Source organism: Zea mays, chromosome 7 (genome assembly GCF_902167145.1).
Source record: "Zea mays cultivar B73 chromosome 7, Zm-B73-REFERENCE-NAM-5.0, whole genome shotgun sequence".
Classification (NCBI taxonomy): domain Eukaryota; kingdom Viridiplantae; phylum Streptophyta; class Magnoliopsida; order Poales; family Poaceae; genus Zea; species Zea mays.
The window spans coordinates 183,491,411-183,515,520 of NC_050102.1; the positions used below are offsets into that span (position 1 = coordinate 183,491,411).

Below are 24,110 nucleotides of genomic sequence, written 5' to 3' on the forward strand. Positions count from 1 at the left end.
ATTTGCCTCTAGTTTTTTTTTGTTTTTTGCTTAAGTTATGATATAACCGATATTAAAATATTTTTAATGCAATACAAAAATGTTATTATCTTTTCTTTTTTAACATATGAAACATTGGTTCAAACTTTTGAAAGTTCAGGTTTAAATCTAATTTTACGAGATGTTCCATCTGGTGATAAGTTTTTGTAATTAATAATCTCTTTGTTTGAAAGATTTAACTATAGCATTGTACCAATGCAATTATTTTTTATTTAATCAAAATTATGAAAACAATATTACTTATGATATCAAATAATGTCAATGAATTCACCTCCAAAATATTTCTCATGATATATTTATTTGGTGTCACAAAAAACGTACTTTGAATTCGGTTAAATCTTGGATATTTTGACTCAATATAAATCTAAAATACAGTTCTATGATGAAAGTTATAGCTGTGTCACTTTTGCTTTATGTGTTATTTGTTTATATAGAATATAATTGATTTGGACCCTAACTTTTCAGAACAATTAGAAGGTTTTTTACTAGCTAAAACGCAACACACAGTAGAAATGACATTTATTTTGTTTCAAGAAAACACGTGCGGTTTTTTATGGCAAAGCTAAATTAAATGCCTACTAGGTCTGAGGTCCTTGTAGACGTTCTCGGTAGCTTCTGTGGTAGCAAGAACACAAAATTAAAAAATCCAGGGTTTTAGAAGGGTTCGGTAGGTTCGTTCCCTCGCCTTCTCCCTTTCTTCCTCTCCAAACAAGACATTGCAGAAGAAAAAGGCAAAAACAATCCGCCGACTTGGAGAAACCCTAGAATCAAGCGCGGAACCGCCCTCATCCACCATGCTGCGTGCGGCGGCGGCTGCAGCCGCCATCTTCCCGGCGCGGTTCGCCGCCGCGCCGGCTGTGGCGGCGGCGGAGGAGCTCAGGTCTCCGCTGCTCAGGGTCATTGGGACGCTGAGGGACGGCCGCGGCTCGGTGCTGCTGGGTAGGAGGGTGCGTTTCTGCTCCAACTCTTCCGCGAGCGACACCGAGGCGGCGGTGGCAGAGGCGGAGGCGAAGGCCGAGGATGCGTCCGCTGCGGAGGGTGAGGCGGACAGCAAGGCGTCTTCCGCCATCGTGCCGACCAGCACCAATATCGATGATTGCCTCTCGGTATGTTCGTCTGGATCAGAGTCACTTGCTTTGTTGCTTGGCTCAGCCATTTGTTTGTCCCCCTTTTTAAGGGACTCATCCATTCGTTTGGAAATGTGATATGAATAGTACGCTAGTACCAGATTCTGTATTCTGCGTTAAGTCCCAGATTAGCTTAGACACAAATGAACCATTAAGTCAGGCATCAGTAGCGTGCTGGATTCAACACCTTAAAGGTCCGTGCTTTAATATGAGCATGAAGCAACTTTGAATTACAACTTTATGCTAAAATAGACAATACATCATGAATGGATAAATGCCAGATTTCCTTTGTTCTGAAGGAAATAGGTTAACTATTTGGTCCATGTATTTTCTAGTTTGAAGACAACTAGTACTGAGGGCTCGTATTGAGTCTGCCCATGTGGCAGAGGGGATCGGGAAGGTTTTGCTTGCACAATTAAGCGCGAACAGTATTAATGAGGTATAATGCAAATCGCATAGAAATGACTCCAATTGAATGCAAACTAAAATGTCTCCAATCTGGTAGGAAAATGCCTCCGACCTGCTAGGAAAAACATATATCTATTGTGAAGAAAAACGCTGCATGCAGTTTGTTAGGATCCAAGTGTTTTATTTGGGGACTGTGATCATATTTTTTTGGTATATTTATATATCAGGGGACATAATTCGTCTTTTTCATCTTTAGTTGCTGAAGCTATGTTAGTGCCATCATTATATGAAAATCGGGTTTGCTAGGGTCAGTCTTCCAAAGGGTTATGTGTGGTTCTTTCCCCTTTATAACTCTTCTATCCCAGAAACCACTGTAGTTGTATCTGTTGAATTCATGACTTCATATTAGCTCGATATTGAACTTCGAAGTGATAGTATAAGAATTTTTTAAGTTGACTACTGATTTCTCTTTATATCTTAGCGATGTACTGATGATGTGATACTGCCAACCATAACCTTCTGTCCTTGTCATGTCCATTTGTCACTTGTTCAAATAGGTTATAGCGTTACCTCTTCCACATCGGCCACTCTTTCCTGGATTCTACATGCCGATCAATGTGAAGGTATGTTGCTCAATTTGGAGGTTCTGAACATATCTTTTTAATGCACAACTTCATCGTTTCCCTTCAAAATGATGTGCTATTTTCCCTCTTATTTTAAAATCCCTCAGGACCAAAAGCTGCTGCAAGCCCTAATAGAAAATCGCAAAAGATCAGCTCCGTATGCTGGTGCCTTTCTTGTGAAAGATGAAGAAGGTACTGACCCTAACATCGTGACTGGTTCAGATTCAGCGAAAAGCATTGATGATCTCAAAGGGAAAGACTTGCTGAAGCGTCTTCATGAAGTTGGGACGCTTGCTCAGGTAATTTGTCCATTTTCAAAGTGCTCCCTTCAAAGATTCTGCTTGCCTACTCTTTCAAAATGTGCCCTGTAATTAATTTTTGTTATTTCTGTAGATTACAAGCATTCAAGGGGATCATGTAGTTCTACTTGGTCACCGACGTTTACGGATAACTGAGATGGTGAGATACTTCAGATTGCATGCCATTCAATTGGTGTTGGTATAACTTGATTTGTTTAATTGTTACACCAAGATGCCAAAAGTTGCAGGTCGAAGAGGATCCACTTACAGTTAAAGTTGACCATCTAAAGGTAGTTATGTTCATCTGTGCTCATAATTCTATATTTCATACTTTTTTGTGCCATTTGTCGTGAATTACTGTCTTTTGTTTGAACATGGTTTCATCTTGAATCCAGTGTAGGATTTCTGTGTTTTCTTTGGAATGTACTTTTCAATGTCTTATTTAAGTTGCCTTTTTCAGGAAAAGCCCTACAACAAGGACGATGATGTTATGAAAGCTACATCATTCGAAGTTATATCAACTTTAAGGGAAGTTCTAAGGACAAGTTCCCTTTGGAAGGATCATGTGCAAACCTACACACAGGTTTTACTTTTTAACTTTCCCCTCCCTCTTTTACACATCTATTTTTTAATCATTTGCTCAAAGGTTGGAATTATTTCAGTGTAGCATAACTTCCCAAACTTGCTGCATTTGGTGTTTTGTTTTTTGTACACTGTAAAATGGTCTAATATTAGGCAATGTGTGTTCCTGGGAATGTATCATAGACAAGGTACTAAACTACCAGACTGAACACTGGAGTTTTAGAGGTATACCCTTTGTTGCCTGCCTGTTCCATATAGCCTACCAATAATGCAAAATTGCCAGTAAAACAAAGCTAGCAACCAGTGCCCATGTAGGGTTTCAATTTCAACATAAATTCCCTATATACACCAATATGTTTGTTTACTTGCCTTGATAGACAATTCTATTTTTTTGTTGTCATTGGATTTCGTCTTAGCAACTGTGAATTTTGAAAATGCTTTCCTCTGTTTCAGCACATTGGTGACTTTAACTACCAACGGTTAGCAGACTTTGGTGCTGCTATCTCTGGTGCCAACAAGTTGCTTTGCCAGGAAGTTCTTGAGGAATTGGATGTAAGAAACTTTGCTTAAACTCCTCTCTTCTCAAATGTTTTCTTGTTGTGTACTATGCCCACTTCGAAGTCTATATTGCAACACAGTTGAGCAGGATTATCAATTTAATATTTTCATATACTTCAATTGAAGACCTATTATGCATCCGTAGCCAGTAATACCTGTTAATTCCTGGATTCTCAGTTTGCTGTTCCAAACTGACCAAGAGAGCCCGATAAGTGCTGCAGAAAATTTATTTTGGAGTACACAGTCACGTTCTGTTCTGATTGCATTCTAAATTTCTTATATCTACACGATTTTCTTTTGTTCTATGCTTCCATCCATTATTTATGTTTCTGGAACAGGTATACAAGCGTTTGAAGTTGACCCTTGAGTTAGTAAAAAAGGAGATGGAGATTAGTAAGCTACAGGTAATCATATTCTTATCATCCGGTCCTGCGAACGGGTCTCTAGCTGAGTTTTTTAGGTGGCTCTAGTAACACTCTTCTGGTCCTGGGTTCGATTCTATATGGGAGAGAATTTTAGGTTGGGGGTTAAAAAAATCCCCGCAACCTGTCCCACACCAAAGCACAAGTCTAAGGTCCGGCTCTGGTTGTGGTCGTGTTCACATGGGCTACAGTGCCAAGTTCGGGGGTTTCCTGGACTTGTGAAAGGTCTTCTCAACGCAGTTCCCCCTAGGTCGAGTTTTCTTAATGTCCGGTCTTAGCCATCATGTTTTGTCCAATCTTTTTGACGATTAATGTGCTTCTGTTTCAGCAATCCATAGCAAAAGCAATTGAAGAAAAGATTAGTGGAGATCAGCGACGTTATTTATTGAACGAGCAACTTAAGGCAATCAAGAAGGTACTTCATTATTTCTGCTGCTCATACAGGTTACCTATGTTCCTTACATTGCAGACTTAGTGCCGGAGGCTCCCACATGAGTGGGGTTTGGGGAAAGGATAAACCGAGGCAATCCCCCCCCCCCCCCCCACACACACACAAATACGGAGAGGCTGCTTCAAACCCGTGACCTGGTGACTTAGTGAGACAGGCAGACCGCTCTCACCACTGCACTAGGCCTGGCCTTCTAGTCAAATTACTTACATTGGGATAGTCAAGTTACTATACTGTTGTAGGATCTGTTCGTGCTGTTGTCTTTAATGAAAAGCCTGATGGCCAACAATAATCCCTGACTCTGTCTATGTCATGTATTCAGGAGTTGGGTTTGGAGACTGATGACAAAACAGCATTGTCTGGTGTGTTCTTGAACTATGATACTCAATGAGCTTTGTATATGCTTTTACCAAATAGCTGCACAATGAACATAGGAGATTTCAAGTTGACTTATTGTTCATTTGTTGCAGCAAAATTTAGAGAACGTATAGAATCAAAGAAGGACAAATGTCCTCCTCATGTTTTACAAGTCATTGAAGAAGAGCTTACCAAGCTTCAGCTTTTAGAAGCCAGCTCTAGTGAGTTCAGTGTAACTCGTAATTATTTGGACTGGCTGACAGTGTTGCCATGGGGAAATTATAGGTTTGTATTTATCAACCTTTTCCTTGAGGAGAAGTCTGCCATATGTTTGTACCTCATTAGTGTTCATCCTTCTGTTGCAGTGATGAAAACTTCGATGTCCACCATGCTCAGAAAATTCTCGATGAAGACCATTATGGTTTGAGTGATGTGAAAGAGAGGATACTGGAATTCATAGCAGTTGGGAAGTTAAGAGGGACTTCACAAGGTTTGATTCATACTCGACTGATTTATCTGTTGTATTGAGCTTGTAGTGTGTTGTACTGTCATTCAGTTTGCAGTAATGCATACTCAATCGTCATCCATGATTAGAAAAAATGTCGTCGAATTTGGACAATCCTGTCTCATTCATCATAACTTTGGCCCGCTTAGATTGGTTGGATAGGGATAGAGGGTGGCTCACACGAACACTAGATTGAACATCGAGACACCATCTTATCTCTGTTTATAGAGACTTGATTTGGCACTCAAGACACCCTATGCAAACATGATCCTTTACTTTCTAAATTATCAAGATACTCGCTTAAGAAAAGATTTGTTACCTCCAAACCTACTGACTCCGCAAGGTTACCCCTCCACCTGTGTGCAGCCTGGCTAGCATGGTGGTACCTGCTGGCCAGATGGGCTATTACTGGTCTATTATGGCTCATGTTATGGTCGACCTAGTCCATCTATGGTTATTCTACCAATAACTCTGTCCGTCTTTTACAACAGGCAAGATCATATGTCTTTCTGGGCCACCGGGAGTTGGAAAAACCAGTATTGGTCGTTCAATTGCACGTGCACTGAACCGTCAGTTCTACAGGTTTTCTGTTGGAGGTTTGGCTGATGTGGCTGAAATCAAGGTACAAAAAAATATTGCTGACATGTCATGTACAGGCTACAGATGCATTGGTTGTATAAGTAACTTTCCAACAATCTCAGGGCCATCGACGCACATATGTTGGTGCAATGCCAGGGAAGATGGTGCAGTGTCTTAAATCAGTTGGTACAGCAAATCCTCTAGTGTTGATAGATGAGATTGACAAGGTGCTCAAACAACGGTTATGGTCCATTTGATCTTATTTTGCTTGAGATGCTAAATTGATAATAATAGCCCACATTATTTACTTGCATAATGACCTGTGATGTACTTTGATTCTGACACAGAATGGACTTTCCACGGTTACTTTGTTCAATGTGACAACTTGTGTGCATGCTTTATTAATGCTAACTTTTACTTGTCTGGCTAACTGGCTTGCAGCTTGGGAAGGGTCATTCTGGCGATCCAGCTAGTGCATTGTTGGAACTCCTTGACCCTGAGCAGAATGTTAATTTCTTAGATCACTACCTTGATGTTCCTATTGACCTATCCAAGGTTAGTCCCTTGCTCCCTCAGGACTTTCCTGTTTGACTGTATACATGTGGTTGGCTTCACAATTTAACCTTTTTGCCATGTTTATTCTTTTCTTTTAAATATATACAAGAAGCTTATTCTTATTAGATTTATAGTTGTCATCGCCATCTCCCCTGTCTTGTATTCTCACACATCTTGCTATTATCATTAGGTATGCACATTGCTGGTTATTGTGCTATCATATGATTTACATGCAATACTGCTAAGTGCTAATGTACTACTGTAAATTGTGATTAGTATGTTGCACCAAAGCAACATCCTTACTATTAGGTTTTGTTCTATACAATGAGATCTGTAGCAGTAGGATGGTCTTTGGTACAGTTCAAGTGCATAACTTTCGCACTATCATCAGCCTCTCCAATCTTCATATATTCCTGTTGTTTTGAGTGCCTTCAATCGCGTTTAACTATTTATTTCATGATACTTTCTGTTTGTGATATTCTTATCTTCTAAAACTTCGTTTATGGAAATTAGGTTCTATTTGTTTGCACAGCAAACGTAATAGAGATGATACCAAATCCATTACTGGATAGGATGGAGATCATTGCTATAGCTGGGTATATAACTGATGAGAAGATGCATATTGCTCGGGACTATCTAGAGAAGAATACAAGACAGGCTTGTGGCATTAAGCCTGAGCAGGTATCTTGAACAGTTTTCTTCCTTTCATTCAATATTATGTGCATAAGAATAGAACAATTGTTTTAAAAGCAACCTTGGAATTTGTTGTGAACTCTGTGCTTTTTATAATGTACGTATGCTTAAACCACCTGGCGAAAGGGCCTCTAGCTGAGTTGGTTAGGTGGTCTGAGTAGCACTCCTCAGGTCCTGGGTTCGACTCTCCGTGAGAGCGAATTTCAGGCTGTGGTTAAAAAAATCCCCTCGTCTGTCCCACGCCAAAGCACAGGTCTAAGGCTCAGCCCCGGTCGTGGTCGTTCTCACATGGACTTCGATGCCGCTGTGTATGGGTGGGGCAGGGGTTCGGGGGTTTTCTTGACCTGTGTGAGAAGGTCTTCTTCTTAATACAATGCCCGGGGGCTGTCTTACCCCCGCAGGTCAAGTTTTTTTTTTTTTAAACCACCTGATCATACTAACACAGTTTCAGCAGTACGTGAAGTGTCCCAATAGGACAGTGAACTTGCTTCTTGTTTCTGAATTCTGATTCCACGTTATTACCAATTTTGTACTTAACTGATCAACCGTGCACATCTACAGGTTGAAGTTACAGATACTGCTCTTCTTGCTCTCATTGAAAACTACTGTCGAGAAGCTGGAGTGAGGAACCTTCAAAAGCAGATTGAGAAAATTTACCGTAAGGTGTGTAAAATAACTTCTGCATACTGATCTGCCCCCTCTATCAGGGAAGGGGAAAATGTTGGCTGATTGTTGATAATGGTTAAGCAACCTCAAGGCATTGGTATGGTATAAAAGGTTACTGTTAGTTTTAGAGTCAATGCCTCCATTGATATCTTATGCTCGCCAATATAATGATGTCATACAGTCTTTGCTGGTCGATATAATCATACTGACTTTTAAAATGCCTTGCAAACTCTTTACCTCTGCAGATAGCTCTGCAGCTTGTTCGCCAAGGAGTATCGAATGAGCCAGACCATGAGTCTGTCAGTGCCTCTGTAACTGAGGAATCTGGTAATGGTGATAACACCACAACAAAAGATGAGATTTTGAAGGATCCTGCTGTAGAAGATGCTTCAGTCACCAACAATGTTACAAATCCTGCCTCCGAGGAAGCTAATGAAGAAAATTTGACAAGTGAAGCAGCAAAAGAAGACAGCACATCTAAGGTAATGTAGTATTCGTTGATTTTATTTTATTTTTTCAAAAAAATATCCACATTTAATTTTGTACTGCACTGTTGCCTGTTAATGTGCAAAAATGGGTCCTCTACATTGTATCTGTTCTGCTGATTAACACACTGCTTATCCTTGTGTATGGCAGCTGGGTATTGTTGGTTGGTCAAACATAATTTTGTAGTTTACTGGACATCACTGTTCCCTAACTGTGTCCATTGTGTTGGCCTGAAAACCATTCATGCGATTGCTAGCTCACTCAACAAACGTGTAATATAGAGTCAGGAGGCTGGGAAACAAATAAAACAATATTGTATCATGATGTTTGTTACTGATTCCTGTATTCTGTAGGGCAACAAGGGCACTGATGGAGCAGCGGACAAGGCAATTGAGAAGGTTGTGGTCGATTCATCAAACCTTGGTGATTTTGTTGGGAAACCTGTGTTCCAGGCTGAGCGTATATATGAGCATACTCCAGTTGGAGTGGTCATGGGTTTAGCTTGGACTGCTATGGGTGGTTCTACTTTGTACATCGAAACAAAAAAAGTGGAGGAAAGGGAAGGGAAAGGTGCACTTGTGCTTACAGGACAGCTTGGAGATGTCATGAAAGAGAGTGCTCAGATTGCGCACACAGTTGGCAGAGCTGTATTACTGGAGAAAGAGCCAGATAACCATTTTTTTGCAAACTCGAAGGTGCACTTGCATGTTCCTGCAGGGTCCACCCCTAAGGATGGCCCTAGTGCTGGATGCACCATGATAACATCTATGCTGTCCTTAGCTATGGGAAAGCCTGTCAAGAAGGACCTCGCAATGACGGGTGAAGTAACACTAACCGGAAGAATCCTCCCAATCGGCGGGGTATGTTTTTTTTGTTCCCTACTCAAGCTTGGCTTTACATTTTAAATGTTTTGTTTTAGACAAACCTGACCAGCCAATATGAAGTGGGTTTCCTTGTTTCTTCTCCGTGCCTCTTGATATAATGATAAGCTTAGTTTTCAGATGCTAGGTGACATCCAAGCAGATGACAGTGTTGCCTTAATCTTTACAATGTTAACATCCATGCACTTCAGCATGCCATGGTGATATTAATATGCTCTCATGCGTCCGATCACTGCACACTCACTCTTGTGCATTATGTTTCTCTCTCTATATCAGGTAAAAGAGAAAACAATTGCGGCAAGGAGAAGTGCGATAAAGACACTCATATTTCCGGCAGCGAATAAAAGGGATTTCGATGAGCTTGCTTCTAATGTGAAGGAAGGCCTCGAAGTTCATTTTGTTGACACATACAGTGAAATATATGATTTAGCTTTCCAGAGTGACGCCGGGACAGAAACAAGCTGAGATGATTTAGCTTTATGGGATTGAGATTTTTTCCCCCTAGACCCACGACAGAAACAAGTCCGTCAAGAGGCAGGCAAACCAGACCATTGTAACCAAGATGGGTGGAGTTAATTGATATTCACGAGAAAAATGAAATCCTTTTTTTTTGCCCCCAATATAACATCATTGAATTTAAGAGATTTTTGGCTAGGTTGTACGTACTAGTGTGGTTGCCCATCTAGGTGGTATAGCCTATATTATTAGTAGGAATAAGAAAAGCAGCATGGATGCACCATCTGTTATTTATATTTATTGATTTAAGAGTGTTCTCTAAAAGCAGCAGGTATGCCCCAGTTGTTATTCATTAAATTTGTTTCAGTGAGTGTTAGTTACCTTTGGATACTGTACTGTGCGTCATCAATTTATAGGATGTTTTGATTTTTTTTGGATACACAAACTTCTATCATTATGCATCTAATTTGTGGCCGATTTTGATTTTGTAGTCCTTCCTCTGTTTCAATTTATTGGATGTTTTGAGTTTTTTTTTATACATAAATTTTTATTGTTATGTATCCAATTTATGGATGGTTTTAGACATATAACGTTTATTATGTATCTAGTAAAAATGGCGATCTGTAATTTAGAAGAGGGTGGTAAAAACAGTTGGGCGTTTAAACTCGTTCTGTACATTTACGTGAGTGTGGTGCTGTTCGGGATTGAACTTAGGGTGCCAGGAGAAGTAAAAGTGACCACTTAGCAGCTAAAATTTAATATTATATATGTATATGCTATTTGTTATACTAGATGATAATCACTCATCCTAAAATAACTTTAAAAAGTGTATGTAACTTAAAATCACTGTGCTTGTATTGTATGGAGGCAAAACATGTATGGTTTCAGTATGTATGTAACAAAAGGAAGGATCAGGATTCAGAAAGCGTACAGACATACAGTCAGCAAGGTGCACCAAAGGGGTTTTGGCCTGACCCAGCAGCAAGAGCGGTGACCACAAGTTGTCGTTTTGACCTAGCTACCTAACATGAAAGAAGCCCAGTGTTGTTTTGAAGTAGGAAGGGGAAGAAAAAAAAGGTGAAAAGCTGCAAGGCAAAGCAGCAATCTCCAGCCAAGGAAAGAGTGAAAGGCATGCCGCAACAATGTAATGGCCAAGGGACGAAAGCAAGCATCATGCATGCATGCATCGGCAGCCAAGGAATTGAAAAGACGACCACGACAGCACGTACAGTTCACACACAGGAACAAATGCATGTACTCTAGTTTATACGGTGGTAACTGGCCTGTTTAGTTTGCTGTCTAAATTGTCACACTTTGACTAATTTTTTTTATCTAAGATTAGTTTTTCAATTCAAACGACAAATCTTAGACAAAGTATATCATAGTTAGCCACGAACTAAACAGACCCTATATTCTTCCAATCACTCATCACAGATTTATTTAACGTACGTACGTACAATACAATGGCGCATGTTGAGCTTGTGTTAACACGTATGTGTTCCGAGGTGTCGTCAACCCCTCTTATCATTTCTCCTCCCTTTTTTCCCCAAGCATTGAGTGGTGCAATAAATACGCGAATCCACTGTAGAAATAAATAAATAAATAAATAAATAAATAAATAGCATACATTGAGTAAGCAGCAAAATAGTAAATAAAATAACACAAACAGTAGGCAATTGGTGGATGTGGATTTGGATCTCTGTTTCACACGGAACGGAATCACAAGACGCGTGCTCCACTCCATCCTCTCTCTATATATGAGCTCCAAAATCCATATCCATGGCACACGCCAACATATATCACCATATCTGTTTGTCTCCCTTCCCTTCCCTTGGATCCATACAGTACGTGTGCGTGCCGTGCCAAGCTTCTCCCTCACCTACCTAAATCCAATCCACTTCCTTTCTTTCATCTGCATGCACACTTCCTCTCTCTCTCTCTCTCTCTCTCTCTCTCTCTCTCTCTCTCTCTCTCTCTCCTTCCTGGGAGCCGTGTTAATTGCTCTCTTGTTGTGGAGCAGCAGGAGCCGAGGAGGACGGCGGCGGCGGCGGCGAGAAGAGATGGCCGACGGCAGCAGCAACTCATCGGCGTCGGTGGCCATGGGACAGGAGGTGCAGGTACCTGCTCTGCTCTGCTCTACTTACTCCCCTGCCAAGCCATGGTGCCCCTCTGAATTCATCACGCACTGCACTTGCTTGCTGAAATGGATCGATCGAGATAGTCGTTTGTTCTTTGTTGCGATCAGTCGTACCCTTTTATTTACGGCTGATCCGTTCTTCTGATCCACCACGCGTCTCCAGTTTTCTATATGCTTCATGACTTTCTCGGCCTGCCTGAATTTTTTCTCGCTGCTGCTGCTGCTGCTGCTTTGCGTGCTGGAGCAGGATGCAATGTGGATCATCTAAGGCTGGTATCTGAACATCTCAGGCAGTGATAACCGTGCTATCTGATTAAGTAATTCAAAGTAAAAAAGAAAAAAAAACAGTCTGGCTGTTCTGTTCCAACTTCCACCAGGAGAGTGTGCCCTGCTGAATAATCGCTGAACCTTTTGTTGTTGCTGCTGCTGGGAAAGTAATCGCTGGAATGAACCAAAAGACGAAAATGACGTGAACAAACTCTAGACACAAGCTTGGAATCTCACGTCTCTTGGGGTCCATCTGCATGGACCTTGCAGAAGCAGTGAACAGCATTTCCCAGCCCTCAATCATTCGTCTTCATCCCTGTCCCTGTCAGCGACAGCTTCGTTAAGGGATGGCCGCCGCCGGTTCATCAGCAGCACGTTTCACATGCCCTAGGAGCTAGTTTCTGTTTCTTCTTGGCGAAATAGAGTAGAGTAGAGTAGCCACGAAACATGCACCCACCCTGCCTGTTTGTGTTAGTTGCGTTGTTGGGTCATGCACTGTGTCTTGTTGCCTCCATGATAAGGCAGCCTCGCGTCAAGAAAGTAGAAACAAGGTGTAATACATTAAGGATTCCATATGAATGTACTTTACTGCACTGCACATAACGCTTGATAGTGATGATAATGTACTTTGAGCTGCATGCAGGCTTTCGTTGAGAACAAGTATGGTGGAATGGTGCCTAAGAAGCCTCTGATTTCAAAGGTACATACATACATGCAGCACCGGATGAGCATGGAACCATTTTGCTTCTGATGGTCCCCCCCTTTTTTTAATGGTGTTTTTCTTGTGCTTGTCCAGGATCAGGAGCGCGCCTATTTTGATTCTGCAGACTGGGTCCTTGGCAAGGTATCTCATCCATTCTCTCTCTGTCTATGCAAAGCACGTACAGTAGAGAACTGCTCTCTCAACTGACGAAACATTTGCTTTCACATGGAAATGCTTTGCTTCAGCAAGCTGCAAACAGCGGCACCGCACGGGCTGCGACTGCTATCGAATTCTTGAAGCCAAAGCTAAAGGTGCATTTTTTTTTAGCTCAGCTGCAATGCACTACACGTTTTATCAATGCATTGTGGTGAAAGCAAGCCTGAGATTGTTGCTTGCAGAGGACGCCCCATCACCAGCTTCCCCCTCGCAAGCCGACCTGTGCGTCCAGCTGAGCTCAAGACAGTGCGAAAATCCAAAGGTGACTGAAATTCTTGTCTAGTCTCTGAAACTTGCAAACCTTGGGAATTCCAAGGATGTTTCAGTTTAAATCTGTGATGAGTCATTCTTTATTTTTTCTTTGGATGGATGATACAGGGCCAGGCTTACAAAAGCTCCCTGGCTGGGAGAGACGATGAAGAGCGTTATCAAGTTTTTTTTAGTTGGTTGCATTGGTTAGGAAGGCAAATTCAGGATTGATGAGCCCTGCATTTGGCTTTGTTCGCAGCACTCGCTGAATTATTAATTTAAGCATGTGGGGGACATAGATAAAACTAGACTCCTGCTATTATATGCTTAATTGTGGAAGTGGTAGATGACACCCATCTGTTTCAATGTATCTTTGGTCGGCAGATGAAATGTATCCTCTCTATCTACTTGGCTTCTCCCTTTCTTTACTAGACCTCATATATAATATTCACCGAAAAGAGAATGAACGAATGGATATTCCAATTTGGGATGAAAATGCTAAATCATTTAGAAGGAGCTTATTTTTTTTATTAAGGGAATCCTTTTGGAGGAGCTGAGAATGGTACGGTATATGCTACTCTCGTCGTAGGATGATTTTACTCCTTAAATTTCAAAACCATATACCTTACCCATTAACTCTCAAAATCGTTCAAATTACCTTCCTGCTGTAGTTTTAAATCGTTTGTCCTTTTTAAGTTAAAAATGGGTACATACTTGGTAATGTTTTTCAACCATAAAAATGTTTCTAAATCTCTAAGGTCTCCTTTAGAACGGATGATTCTTTTTCCGTTTCTTGCGTTTTTACTTGTAAAAATGAACTGATTCCTGTGAACTTCCTCAGCAATTCCTGTATTCGAAAGGAGTCCTAAAAGTTCTAAATTGTATCCTCTTGATGTAATTTGCTAAGTTTAATAAAGCCTCCTTTTCCAAAAAAAAATGTGCAAACGAGTGCGTGAAAATATCTTTAGATGGTTCAAAAAGAATAGATTTGTCTCTAGGAAAACTACAAAAGTGTCAAGAAAACACTCAAACTTTCTACTTTACTAGTCGGTTGCCCGTGCATTGCGACGGCTTACAACAATATCCACGTAAACTATCCACCAAAATATTCAAGATTTTTTATTGATTGTCTCCGCTCTCCGTATAATATTTTTGCATTTGGCTAACTGATGTTATTGTTTACTCCATGCAATATGTCATGGTACAACACGACCAATGAAGTGAACAATTAGAATAGATAATATTTTTGTATTTGGCTAACTGATGTTATTGTTTACTCCATGCAATATGACATGGTACAACACGACTAATGAAGTGAACAATTAGAAGAGAGTTCACAACGACTGACTAAACGAACAGAGATGATAAAAGGACATAATTCCACCATACAGAGACCAAATAAGAGAAAGTTTGTGAGCTCAAATTTCTAAAATAAGTCACATGAACTCAAACTTATAAAAAGATGGATCAAAATATGGAGTGATTGCTAAAGTCAGGCATCAATAAAAACTGGATGCGCTCCATATAAATTATGCTACTTTGTAGCAATTATTGACGTTTAAAATCAACAAATAACCTTTCATTTTACTGTTAGTGTGAAAAATCATTGTTACTCCATCCAATTCAGCAACCTCAAACACAAAACACCATAGAGTCCATTGCGCCAATATGGTCTCAAAAACGACCTAATGCTTGCAAGAGCCAAGAACGTTGTGCCGTGCTTGGGTTGTAGCCTTGTCCCATAGTGCTAACCCGGCCCGACACGATTATATTTTTTTTATTTTACAAAAAACGTATATACATATATACAAAGCATAATGTTCTACTGGTTAGACAGTTTCACCTAGAGTCTTCCGCCCTTCTTCCATCAGGGTATGGGTTTGAACCCCACCTCTTGCACTGTTTTTTAACATTTTACACTGATTTAATCAAATGGGCCAACGGGTTGGCTCGGCACAGTCAGCAGGCCGACATGACATGACTGAGCTAGAGTTGTGACTCGCGGGCGTCTGCCCCGTGTCGGGCCGTCGTTTGGTCATCTATAGGCGTGTAATGATTAATTTAAAATAGCTGTAAGGGGTTATTTATAAAAAGATGACGCAGGACGACCGTTGAAACTGATGCTTTAAGTATAGTATAGATAATGTAAACATGTTTTGCAATAGGAAACATAATATGCAACTAGCATCCAGACGCTACATATTTATACACTGATTGTAACATTTAACGAATTTCCTATGTTTACTATATTGTATTTTTTTTATTTTTTCCTAGATCCAAACCTTTTTATATGTTTCTAATTATGTATTCACAGCTCTGAATAATTTATTTGGAGCTCTATTTTCCAACAAAATTTAAAACACGGGAGTTATTTTCTTTATTTTGAAGGCATTATCAATTATTTACTGATTTTTAGCTAAAATATAAAATTACCTTACAAGATAATTTGACTAGTTTTTTTAAGATTACACATTATAATATAATACATATGATATCATGGTTAAATCCTGTCATAGTGCTTCAATCCTCCATGACTTGACTGGCGTTTTTTAGGCCCTGTTTGGGAACAAAGTTTTTGAAAACCACAGTTTTTGAAATACTATAGTATACTTTAGTCATGACAATACCGCAGTTTATAATACTATAGTTTTGGAAACTGATGTCCAGACCTAAGTTTAGAATACCTTAAAACAACTATAGTATTTACAATACTTCAGTTTTGAAAACAGAGATTTTAGCCAGCTTGTCAAACACCATTCTGTTTATAATACTGCAGTATTCTTCCAAAACTGCAGAAAAACTTTGTTTCCAAACACCCCCTTAATGTCTTCATCAAATCTGCATGATGGTTAACCCAGAGAAGTGTGGCTTCAGGGTATCTTCGGACAAGCTCACTCATTGGTTTCCTGGTGTCTCACCAAGGATCGAGACCAAAATAGAGAAGGTCTACACTATTAGTCTCATGTGCCCCCTGACTCAGCATTTGACAACACTAATGCCTTAGGCCATCACCAGCAGCTTATCTATACCTATATCTATATTCAAACCATACTTTATAAACAGTGCAATCTACAATATAAAACGATGTAAAATGATATTTTTAGTGACCATATAAGGGCAATGTACAATAGTTCACACATATGGTCACTAAAAACACATTTTGGACTATTTTACACTGTAGATTATATTGTTTGTAGAGTTTATTTTAAATATGAGTATGAATAAGCTGCTAGAGATGTCTTACTAGGTGCACTTCATCTGAAAACTTAGAGAATGAGATTTTTAGCATTTTTACAACTCACCGGCGACAGCAGCTTTGAGCCTACGCGTCTTCTCCTCTAGTTGGGAGCCCATAGCTGTCGCTGGGCCTTCCCGTGAACAATCGTGGGGCAGACATCTTCTAGAGTCCCTAGTGAATGTCGAGAGCTATCAACCCCACCGATGCCTATATGTTCAGAGGTCTCAACTTCCATGCAGAGCAGAGCAATAGTAGTACTAAACAGGCCAGCCTCTAGCACGGAGGCGGATGGCCCGGGAGGCCATGGCTCTCAGGGTGTCTCGTGCTGTGGACACGGCGTCGCGTGGCTGCCTCTCCTGCTCAGGCTCCTCAAAGGCATTCACGAACTCCTCCTGTTGCAACCTGTACGCCAACGCCGCGGCATCTTCAGATTGCTCTAATCTTGTCAACAGCAGCTGCGAGGCAGGGACGAAGCCCCTCCTGCTGTTACTGCTTCTTGCGCTGCCATATGTGCTGACGATGAAGTTCGCACTGGCGCCGGGTTCGATGAAGCTGCTTCTTGTCCTACCCTCGCTGCTGATGAAGCCGCTGCCGCTGCTCCTGCTCCTAGTTCTCATACCGGGGCCACCTTGTGAGAACCTATTAGCTCTCACATCGTCCTTGTCGCATGGTGAAGGTGATGAGCTCGAACCCTTTCTTGCCTCAACCTCACTGGGAAATAAGAGCTGAATGGTGTTCCAGAGCACAGTGTTGATGGTGCACGATTTCGAGCTGCTGCTGCACAGTGCGCCAATCATTTAGACAACAAAGCCTCTAGAGTCTGTTCACCAAACACACATCTTTTTGTCGAGATTGCACAGCTTCCAAGAACCGACTTACCTGATGAACTGCCTGCATTTGGGACACCGTTTCCCGCACTTGGCTGCAGCGTGTCTTAAGCATCTCATGCAGAAGCTGTTAAACAGAGTAGCAGTAATGTGAGTTTCAGAAATGTTCGGTTTAAAATTGTCAATAACATAACTACCTCAAAGAATGACCAATTCAAAAAAAAATTCAGGTAACACCAGTGTAACAATACAAGGCTTTGTCCATAGTAATTTCTTTCTACTCCAACCTAACAATGATAATAGTGTTCCCATAGTTCTATATATAAAATAAAAAAAACAAAGATTTGTGAACTGACCGTCTACACAGTAAACAAGGTTTCAGTGGCCCAAATTTTGCCGTGTAACTGACAGCCTAATCCTTGTTTGAACTTTGAAGCAAGAATGCACACTTCAAATAGTTGAAGCTATCATCTTTTCGCATTCCTTAGCAGAATAGCAGGCAGCAACCAAAATGAACAAATATGTTGAGAAAGCAACTGCATTGTATGGTTACAGGAACTAAAATGAACTATACAGTAATTCTTGCTGCGTTCCCTGCCAGACACATGCTTTCAGTAACCTTTTTTACTCAGAGCAGTCAAAGTAGCAACGAAGATCATGGCACTCCCAGTCTTGTACATAAACAAAATCAGGAAAATAAAGGAATTGCAAATGCGCAAGGAGCGGGCATGTACAATGCAAAGAAGCTTTTGTGGTCCATTTCCCGTGGTAATTAACAGGCACTAACCAAACTGCAGTTTCGACAACGCAAGAAATCACTTTCGACAGCCAATCAGCATACAAAATGGATTGTGCCACTCACGGAAAGCAACTGGAATCCTACGGTTGCACACGGGCACAAACAGAATCAACTAAGGAATTTTTTTAATCTCTTATTTTTGCATGAAGAATTCGAGCAACCACATTTTTTTTTAAAAAAAAAGGAAACAATAAATTACCTGTGTCCACAAGGCGTAGTGGTCGGCTCAAAGCAGATGTCCAGGCAAATCTGCCAAAAAAAAAAAGAAGCTCCCAAATCAATCCCCAGTAGCATCTAGTATAAAATCACAGATGTAACCTCAGATCATATAAAGAAAAAGAAAAGAAGCACCATTACCGCGCAAGAGAGCTCCTCCCGGAGCCGATCCATGCACGGCATGTTTGCCGCGGCCACTGCTTTCTCGCCAGAACCGGACGCCTCCTTGTCGCCCACAAGGACAGGCTTCTCTTCCTCCTTGGCGGCCTTCACTTCCGATTTGCTATCTAGGAGATTTCCAAATGAACGCCAGATTGAGAACTCCAAAGAATATTATACTCACTCATAGCAAGAATTTTCCCAAGAAAATCGATTCGATCCGAGGAAGAAACCTGCCGCAGTGTCCGACTTTTCGTCGTCGAGCGCGAAAACCACCGGCGGGATCTTGGCCGGAGACAGCCTGCGCGGCCTCCTCTTCCTACGAGAAGGCGGCATTCAGATGTCAGGGACGATGAACCCGAGCGTGAAAAGGGAAAAGGATGGAGAATTAGGTCTCAGAATCAGGAGGGTAGACCGCCGTACCTGGTGCTGGATCCGGCGCTGCCGCCGACGGAGGAGGTGGAGGCCCGCCTCTTGCGACGGGAGTCGCGGACTGGGGTGTCGTCGACGACCATCGCGGCAAGGAGGACGGACTCCTCGTCCCAGCCGGCCAGCGCGGCAGCCGACCGGAACCGTGGGCTGAGCAGGTCGGCGCCATTCTTGGGCGCCGCCGGCCCATGGCGACGCGGCGCTGATTTGGGGCTGCTGGCCGCGTCTCTGGACGCCATCGTTAGCTCTCTCTCTCTCTCTCTCTTCTCTCTCTCTCTCTCTCTCTGAAGTGGCGAGGCTGAGGGGAAAGAAAGCAACGGTCGGCGATCGGGAGTTTCGAAATGGCGGCGGCGGCTTGCTGCGCACTGCTGAAGTGGAGTCGCATTGTTCCGACAAATCTCGTCGAAATTTCAAAATAATCTTGTAGGAGTATCATTTTGTATACACCCTCTATTTTAAAGTTTAACCTGTTCTATCTTACCTAAGATATAGAAGAGAGTATTATTATTTGTATTCTAAATAGATCCTACTAAATATTCTATTTTTAGATCTAAATTTACATAAACACGCCTCTCGTCGAAAGATCGGGAAATGCCGTGCATTTCGATAACAATTGTAAACATTTTTGGTACAAACCTAAATTGAATGCTTTTGGTCGAAAAAAATAGAATGCCGTAATTGGGACGTTTTAATTTAGATTGTCTCGTAAATCGTTGCCTGCTCAAACTCACTCGCGCTCGCTCCGGCCAGCCGCCATGCTGCCCTTGCCCGGCCGCCGTGCTGGCTGCTGGGACTGACCACGGCAGCCTACTGACCGCTGCTAGTAACCGAGACTTTTACAGCAGTACACCCAAATCCGAGGGTAGTGAAAGATAGCTGTAGTTTTCTTGTTTCACGAATCAAGTTTTACTTCTTTTAACTACTCGTTTACATGGTGCAGATTCAGGAGACGACGTGCTGTCAGCATCGTTGACCTCCTGTCCTAGTACTATTATGAATGCTAGATCATTATCACTGTCCTAGTACTGGTAGTAGCTGTAGATTTTCATCACATGGACACGGTGGTGCCAACTGCTGCCGCCTGCCATGGTGGGTGGACTGGAGGAGACGGAGAGCAGAGCAGAGGACAGGACAGGACAGGATGGCGGCGGAGAGCAGAGCATCCCATGAGCGATGGTGTGGTGGATGTTGAGCTGCTAAACACATGGCTTTAGGCTGGATAATGCTCCTGCTCCTGCTCCTGCTCTGCTCTGCTGGAAAGACCATGCTCACACTACCCTCCACATGTGAATACCATGCAATGCACTTCTATTTTTTTCCCTTTATTAAGAATTAGGGTTAGTATACTGCAGCAGCAGCACACCTGCCTCTGCCTGCTCAAAGCAACAACAACAAAAAAACACTCATCCCTCAGCCCAATCTACTCCAGACGACACAGACGGAGGGGAGAACTCCCCCTTCTTCCCTTTTTTTTGATCCGCTGTTGATGCCTGGCGGGACGCAATGGCGCCGCCGTCCCCTTCCTCCGCTCCGGCCAAGAAACGCATTAACTGGCTGAGAGGCAACAACAAGGTTCGTGCCTGCATTGTATTGCATTGCTCTCCCCGATTTCGCCTTTGCAATCCCGAGAGCGAGAGGAGAGCCCGAGGTGCCACTCTTGCTGTTTCCATCCACCAGGCGCTCTCGCCTTTCGTCTCCAGATGGCTCTTCCGTGCCGTGTGTGTGATGCATTCTTTCTGTTTGACTTGTTCGAGGACGCGGCTTGATTTATTTCGTTGTCCTTTTCCTCCTCGTACGGTTTGGTGGTTGGATGGAATCTGATGGCGATGCGTCCATGTGCGACAGGTGTTCGACACGTACCTCAGCGAGGCGCGGGCGGCTCTCGCTGCGGCCGCGCAGGACACCGACGACGCGGCGGCGGCGGCGGCGGCGCTCGGCCTGGTCACGGCCGCCCTGGAGATGTCGCCGCGGGCCGAGGCGGCGCTGGAGCTCCGGGCGCGCGCGCTCCTCGCGCTCAGGCGCTACCGCGACGTCGCCGACATGCTCCGCGACTACATCCCCAGTTACGCCAGGTCGTGCTCGGGCGACGATGACGCCACCTGCGCCTCGTCATCCTCGTCCTGCTCGTCTGCCTCCGGGGACCGCGACCGTTCCGACGCCTGCGCCGGCGCCGCCCGCTTCCTCTGCTGCCTCCACGTGTCCGACCTCAAGCGCCGCCTCGTCGCCAGCTTCTGCAGGAGCTCGAGCACCGAGGCGCAGTGGAGGTACCTGGTCCTGGGCAGAGCCTGCTTCCACCTCGGCCTGATGGAAGACGCGGTGGTGCTCCTCCAAACCGCCCGCCGCCTCGCCACCGCGGCGTTCCGGCGCGAGAGCGTGTGCTGGTCGGAGGACAGCTTCTCGCCGTCGAACCCGCTGACGGCCAACAGCGCCGCAGCGTCCGAGGCGGAGTCCGTGTCGCAGCTGCTCGCGCACGTGAAGCTCCTCCTCCGGCGGCGCGCGGCGGCGGTGGCGGCGCTGGACGCCGGGCTCCCCGGCGAGGCAGTGCGGCATTTCAACAAGGTGCTGGACACGCGCCGCAGCGTGCTGCCGCACCCCTTCGCCACGGCCTGCCTGGTGGGCCGCGCCGCCGCGTTCCGGTCGGCGGGGCGCCCCGCGGACGCCATCGCGGACTGCAACCGCGCGCTGGCGCTGGACCCGGCCTCCATCCCGGCGCTGCGAGCGCGCGCCGACCTGCTGGAGTCGGTCGGGGCGCTCCCGGACTGCCTCCGGGACCTGGACCACCTCAAGCTCCTGTACGACGCCGCGCTCCGGGGCGGCAAGCTGCGGCCGCAGGGCGGCGTCCAGTTCGGGGAGATCGCCGGCGCGCACCGCACGCTCACGGCGCGCATCCAGCTGCTCCGCGGCCGCGTCGCCGCCGGCGAGGGGTGCGGCGTCGACTACTACGCCCTCCTCGGGGTGCGGCGCGGGTGCACGCGGTCGGAGCTGGAGCGCGCGCACCTGGTGCTGACGCTGAAGCTGAAGCCCGAGCGGTCGGCGTCGTTCGCGGAGAGGCTTGAGCTCGTGGACGAACACCGCGACCTGGAGGCCGTGCGCGACCAGGCGCGCATGTCGGCGCTGTTCCTGTACCGGATGCTGCAGAAGGGCTACTCGTGCATCATGTCGGCGGTGCTGGACGCGGAGAGGCAGAGGGCCAAGGACGCGGCGGCTGCCATTGCAGAGCAAGAAGAAGAAGTGGCAACAGTGCAAGAGAATGCCACTCGAAAAGACGGTGGCAACGTTGTGGTCACCACGAAGCCGGAAGCGATTCCAATGCCTAGAACGGCAGTGGCTGCAGCGACACCATTGAGCCAACCGTTCGTGTTCTGCCGCGACACCCTGCTGTCCCGAGGGGGGTTCGACCGGCCGATTCCGGTGAAGTGCGAGGCGATGAGCTGCTGATGTCGCGAGGCGGGTCCAATGGAAGGTGAAGCAGCAGCAGCAGAACCTGGAGTTGGCGGGACTGGAGTGGAGGTTCGAATTTGCTTGTAGTAGTAGCAAGCGCTGTACAGTTTGGGAATAAGAGATGCATGAGCACAAAATAGGAATGAACGCGAGTGCAAGAAGCGTCAGGGAGATTGCAGTTTTTTTTGTATTTGCAGCTTGTTCGCTGCGGCTTGCTGCGGCTGCAATCCGGCTGCGGCTGCGGCTTCTACAGTATTTTTCTCTCTATGGATTGCAGCTGCAGCAGTCCAAACAGCTGCAACAGTGTCGGCTTGTAGCCAGCCGAACACGCCCTTGGTTTCCGAGTTCGTTTTTAGTGCAGTACTGGGTCAGCTTCTCGTCATCTCTTGGCCATGTACTCTAGATGCTCCTTGGTAGTGCAAATTTTGTACAGTTGTCCTTGTATAGTGAAGTTTTCCTCGTTGTTTGGACTGCATCCGTTCATATTCAAGTCGGTCACAATGGGAGAATGCAAGAGAAAGGGAGGTGGCAATGGCAGCATTCAGATCTAACCAGGGAGGTTTCTTGTGCAAAAAAAAAAAATCGATGAGAGAGGCAAAGGCAAAGGCAATGGCAACGAAAGGCTGTAAAGGTAAAAGGCGGATGGATAGAGAGTAGTGTCAGTCAGTCTGTCACACTCACACACATGCGGATATAAAAAAAAAGCTGAGCTCTCGTCCCATGGGCCATGGCCATGCTTGTGTGACGGAAGATGATGTGAGGCAGGCAGAGGCAGCAGATCGTCCATCAGATCACGCCGCAGCGAAGCACGTCGTATGCACTGCACCTGATACTTCTGCGTCACGTGGTGCAGTGGTGGAACTGGAGCATGGCATGGTATGGCTGTGGCAGCAGCAGCAAAGACTGGTGGTGTGGTGGTGGCTCTGCATCGTTGTGCATCTGCTGCACTGCAGCTACAGGGCACAATCAAAACTCTTTTCACTCTTGGCTGAGAATCGTAGCCTTGTCGTCATTCCTTTTCTGTTGTCTTCTGTTCTGACAACCACAACATTGTCAAACCCAACCCTGAATAAGAAAATGATTTGATGGTGACCGTCGGTGGAGAGTACCGCTACTGCCGAGCAAGAAGTGTAAGGGAGAAACAAAATGAGAGAACACCATTTTTTTTCCTTCTACTTTCTCTCACACAATGTACAAAAATTATGTTTAATAAAAAGTCGGTTTTCATAAAATAGTCGTTTTGAACATGCAAGTTGTTCACTTGACTTTAATCCAAACGGTTTCTATTGTTTGTACAGTTTTTGTCTTTATATATTACAGCTGCAGCAGTCCGAACATCTGGTTTTAATCTAAACATCTGGTTTTAATCTAAAGTAGTTGCACAAATCAAGAAGCGTATAATTAACACGAGGGAGTAGTGGACGCAAAATTAACACGGTTTTATTATAGTACCTAACTAATATCGGAGTTAGCGGTATTGTGTAGAGAATTATGCTTTTCACGAATGCCCCGTTCTTTAGCAACTTTTTACACCCCAGTACCACATGTGACCTCACCCCACTCCAGCTCACCACCAAATTCAATTGACGTTGAACCTGGTGAGGCCGGGCCAACCAAAGCAGCTGGCCATGCATCAATTCACACACCACCACGACGCATGTTGCAAGGAAAGCATTCTGTACTGCTAACATCTGCAACCATCCGTCGAAGAAACTTTTGCACGGCCATTGCCTTTACTCGGACGC

At 44.3% G+C, this 24,110-nt stretch overlaps 4 protein-coding genes across 10 annotated transcripts; 3 read left to right on the plus strand and 1 right to left on the minus strand.

Moving 5' to 3' along the window:
• Window positions 1-547: 547 nt before the first annotated feature.
• LOC732810 (LON2 protein) lies at window positions 548-10,174 on the plus strand. Of its 2 annotated transcripts, none has more exons than XM_008653663.3 (20): window positions 548-1,145; window positions 2,132-2,197; window positions 2,305-2,496; window positions 2,591-2,656; window positions 2,739-2,786; window positions 2,957-3,079; window positions 3,532-3,630; window positions 3,975-4,040; window positions 4,387-4,473; window positions 4,829-4,868; window positions 4,977-5,148; window positions 5,229-5,353; window positions 5,860-5,990; window positions 6,070-6,174; window positions 6,389-6,502; window positions 7,016-7,183; window positions 7,757-7,858; window positions 8,107-8,343; window positions 8,701-9,207; window positions 9,505-10,174. In XM_008653663.3, exons 1-20 carry the CDS (start codon window positions 834-836, stop codon window positions 9,691-9,693), a joined length of 2,949 nt encoding a protein of 982 aa, XP_008651885.1. In that variant the 5' UTR covers window positions 548-833; the 3' UTR covers window positions 9,694-10,174. The 2 variants fall into 2 exon arrangements, with proteins under 2 accessions (XP_008651885.1, NP_001105895.2); NM_001112425.2 differs by having other exon boundaries at window positions 659-1,145; window positions 2,745-2,786; window positions 9,505-10,129.
• Window positions 10,175-11,382: 1,208 nt separating this feature from the next.
• LOC100281935 (negatively light-regulated protein) lies at window positions 11,383-13,684 on the plus strand. 5 transcript variants are annotated; one of them, XM_008653212.4, is made up of 7 exons: window positions 11,383-11,528; window positions 11,708-11,801; window positions 12,732-12,788; window positions 12,885-12,932; window positions 13,037-13,102; window positions 13,190-13,269; window positions 13,386-13,684. In XM_008653212.4, exons 1-6 carry the CDS (start codon window positions 11,464-11,466, stop codon window positions 13,241-13,243), a joined length of 384 nt encoding a protein of 127 aa, XP_008651434.1. In that variant the 5' UTR covers window positions 11,383-11,463; the 3' UTR covers window positions 13,244-13,269; window positions 13,386-13,684. The 5 variants fall into 5 exon arrangements, with proteins under 5 accessions (XP_008651434.1, XP_008651431.1, XP_008651432.1 ...); XM_008653209.4 differs by having other exon boundaries at window positions 11,398-11,534; window positions 11,705-11,801; XM_008653210.4 differs by having other exon boundaries at window positions 11,422-11,534.
• Window positions 13,685-15,937: 2,253 nt separating this feature from the next.
• On the minus strand, window positions 15,938-19,346 carry LOC100191180 (uncharacterized). 2 transcript variants are annotated; one of them, XM_008652546.4, is made up of 6 exons: window positions 18,919-19,346; window positions 18,729-18,814; window positions 18,478-18,623; window positions 18,320-18,369; window positions 17,374-17,448; window positions 15,938-17,271 (listed from the first exon to the last, which is right to left on the minus strand). In XM_008652546.4, the coding sequence occupies exons 1-6, from the start codon at window positions 19,161-19,163 to the stop codon at window positions 16,752-16,754; spliced, it is 1,122 nt and encodes a 373-aa protein (XP_008650768.1). In that variant the 5' UTR covers window positions 19,164-19,346; the 3' UTR covers window positions 15,938-16,751. The 2 variants fall into 2 exon arrangements, with proteins under 2 accessions (XP_008650768.1, NP_001130087.1); NM_001136615.1 differs by having other exon boundaries at window positions 16,450-17,268; window positions 18,919-19,318.
• Window positions 19,347-19,793: 447 nt separating this feature from the next.
• LOC103633596 (Tetratricopeptide repeat (TPR)-like superfamily protein) lies at window positions 19,794-22,840 on the plus strand. The gene is made up of 2 exons (XM_008655289.4): window positions 19,794-20,496; window positions 20,770-22,840. The coding sequence occupies exons 1-2, from the start codon at window positions 20,428-20,430 to the stop codon at window positions 22,360-22,362; spliced, it is 1,662 nt and encodes a 553-aa protein (XP_008653511.1). The 5' UTR covers window positions 19,794-20,427; the 3' UTR covers window positions 22,363-22,840.
• Window positions 22,841-24,110: the final 1,270 nt, after the last annotated feature.

Coding starts and splice junctions, on each gene's coding strand:
- LOC732810 (XM_008653663.3), top strand. CDS start 834: ATGCTGCGTGCGGCGGCGGCTGCAGCCGCCATCTTCCCGGCGCGGTTC. Junction 7,184..7,756: donor GTGGCATTAAGCCTGAGCAG/GTATCTTGAACA, acceptor GCACATCTACAG/GTTGAAGTTACAGATACTGC. Junction 9,208..9,504: donor GAATCCTCCCAATCGGCGGG/GTATGTTTTTTT, acceptor TCTCTATATCAG/GTAAAAGAGAAAACAATTGC.
- LOC100281935 (XM_035960583.1), top strand. CDS start 11,601: ATGCACACTTCCTCTCTCTCTCTCTCTCTCTCTCTCTCTCTCTCTCTC. Junction 12,789..12,884: donor AGAAGCCTCTGATTTCAAAG/GTACATACATAC, acceptor GTGCTTGTCCAG/GATCAGGAGCGCGCCTATTT. Junction 12,933..13,036: donor CAGACTGGGTCCTTGGCAAG/GTATCTCATCCA, acceptor GCTTTGCTTCAG/CAAGCTGCAAACAGCGGCAC.
- LOC100191180 (XM_008652546.4), bottom strand. CDS start 19,163: ATGGCGTCCAGAGACGCGGCCAGCAGCCCCAAATCAGCGCCGCGTCGC. Junction 18,815..18,918: donor AGCGCCGGATCCAGCACCAG/GTACGGCGGTCT, acceptor GCCTTCTCGTAG/GAAGAGGAGGCCGCGCAGGC. Junction 17,449..18,319: donor ACTACGCCTTGTGGACACAG/GTAATTTATTGT, acceptor TCTGTTTAACAG/CTTCTGCATGAGATGCTTAA.
- LOC103633596 (XM_008655289.4), top strand. CDS start 20,428: ATGGCGCCGCCGTCCCCTTCCTCCGCTCCGGCCAAGAAACGCATTAAC. Junction 20,497..20,769: donor GGCTGAGAGGCAACAACAAG/GTTCGTGCCTGC, acceptor CATGTGCGACAG/GTGTTCGACACGTACCTCAG.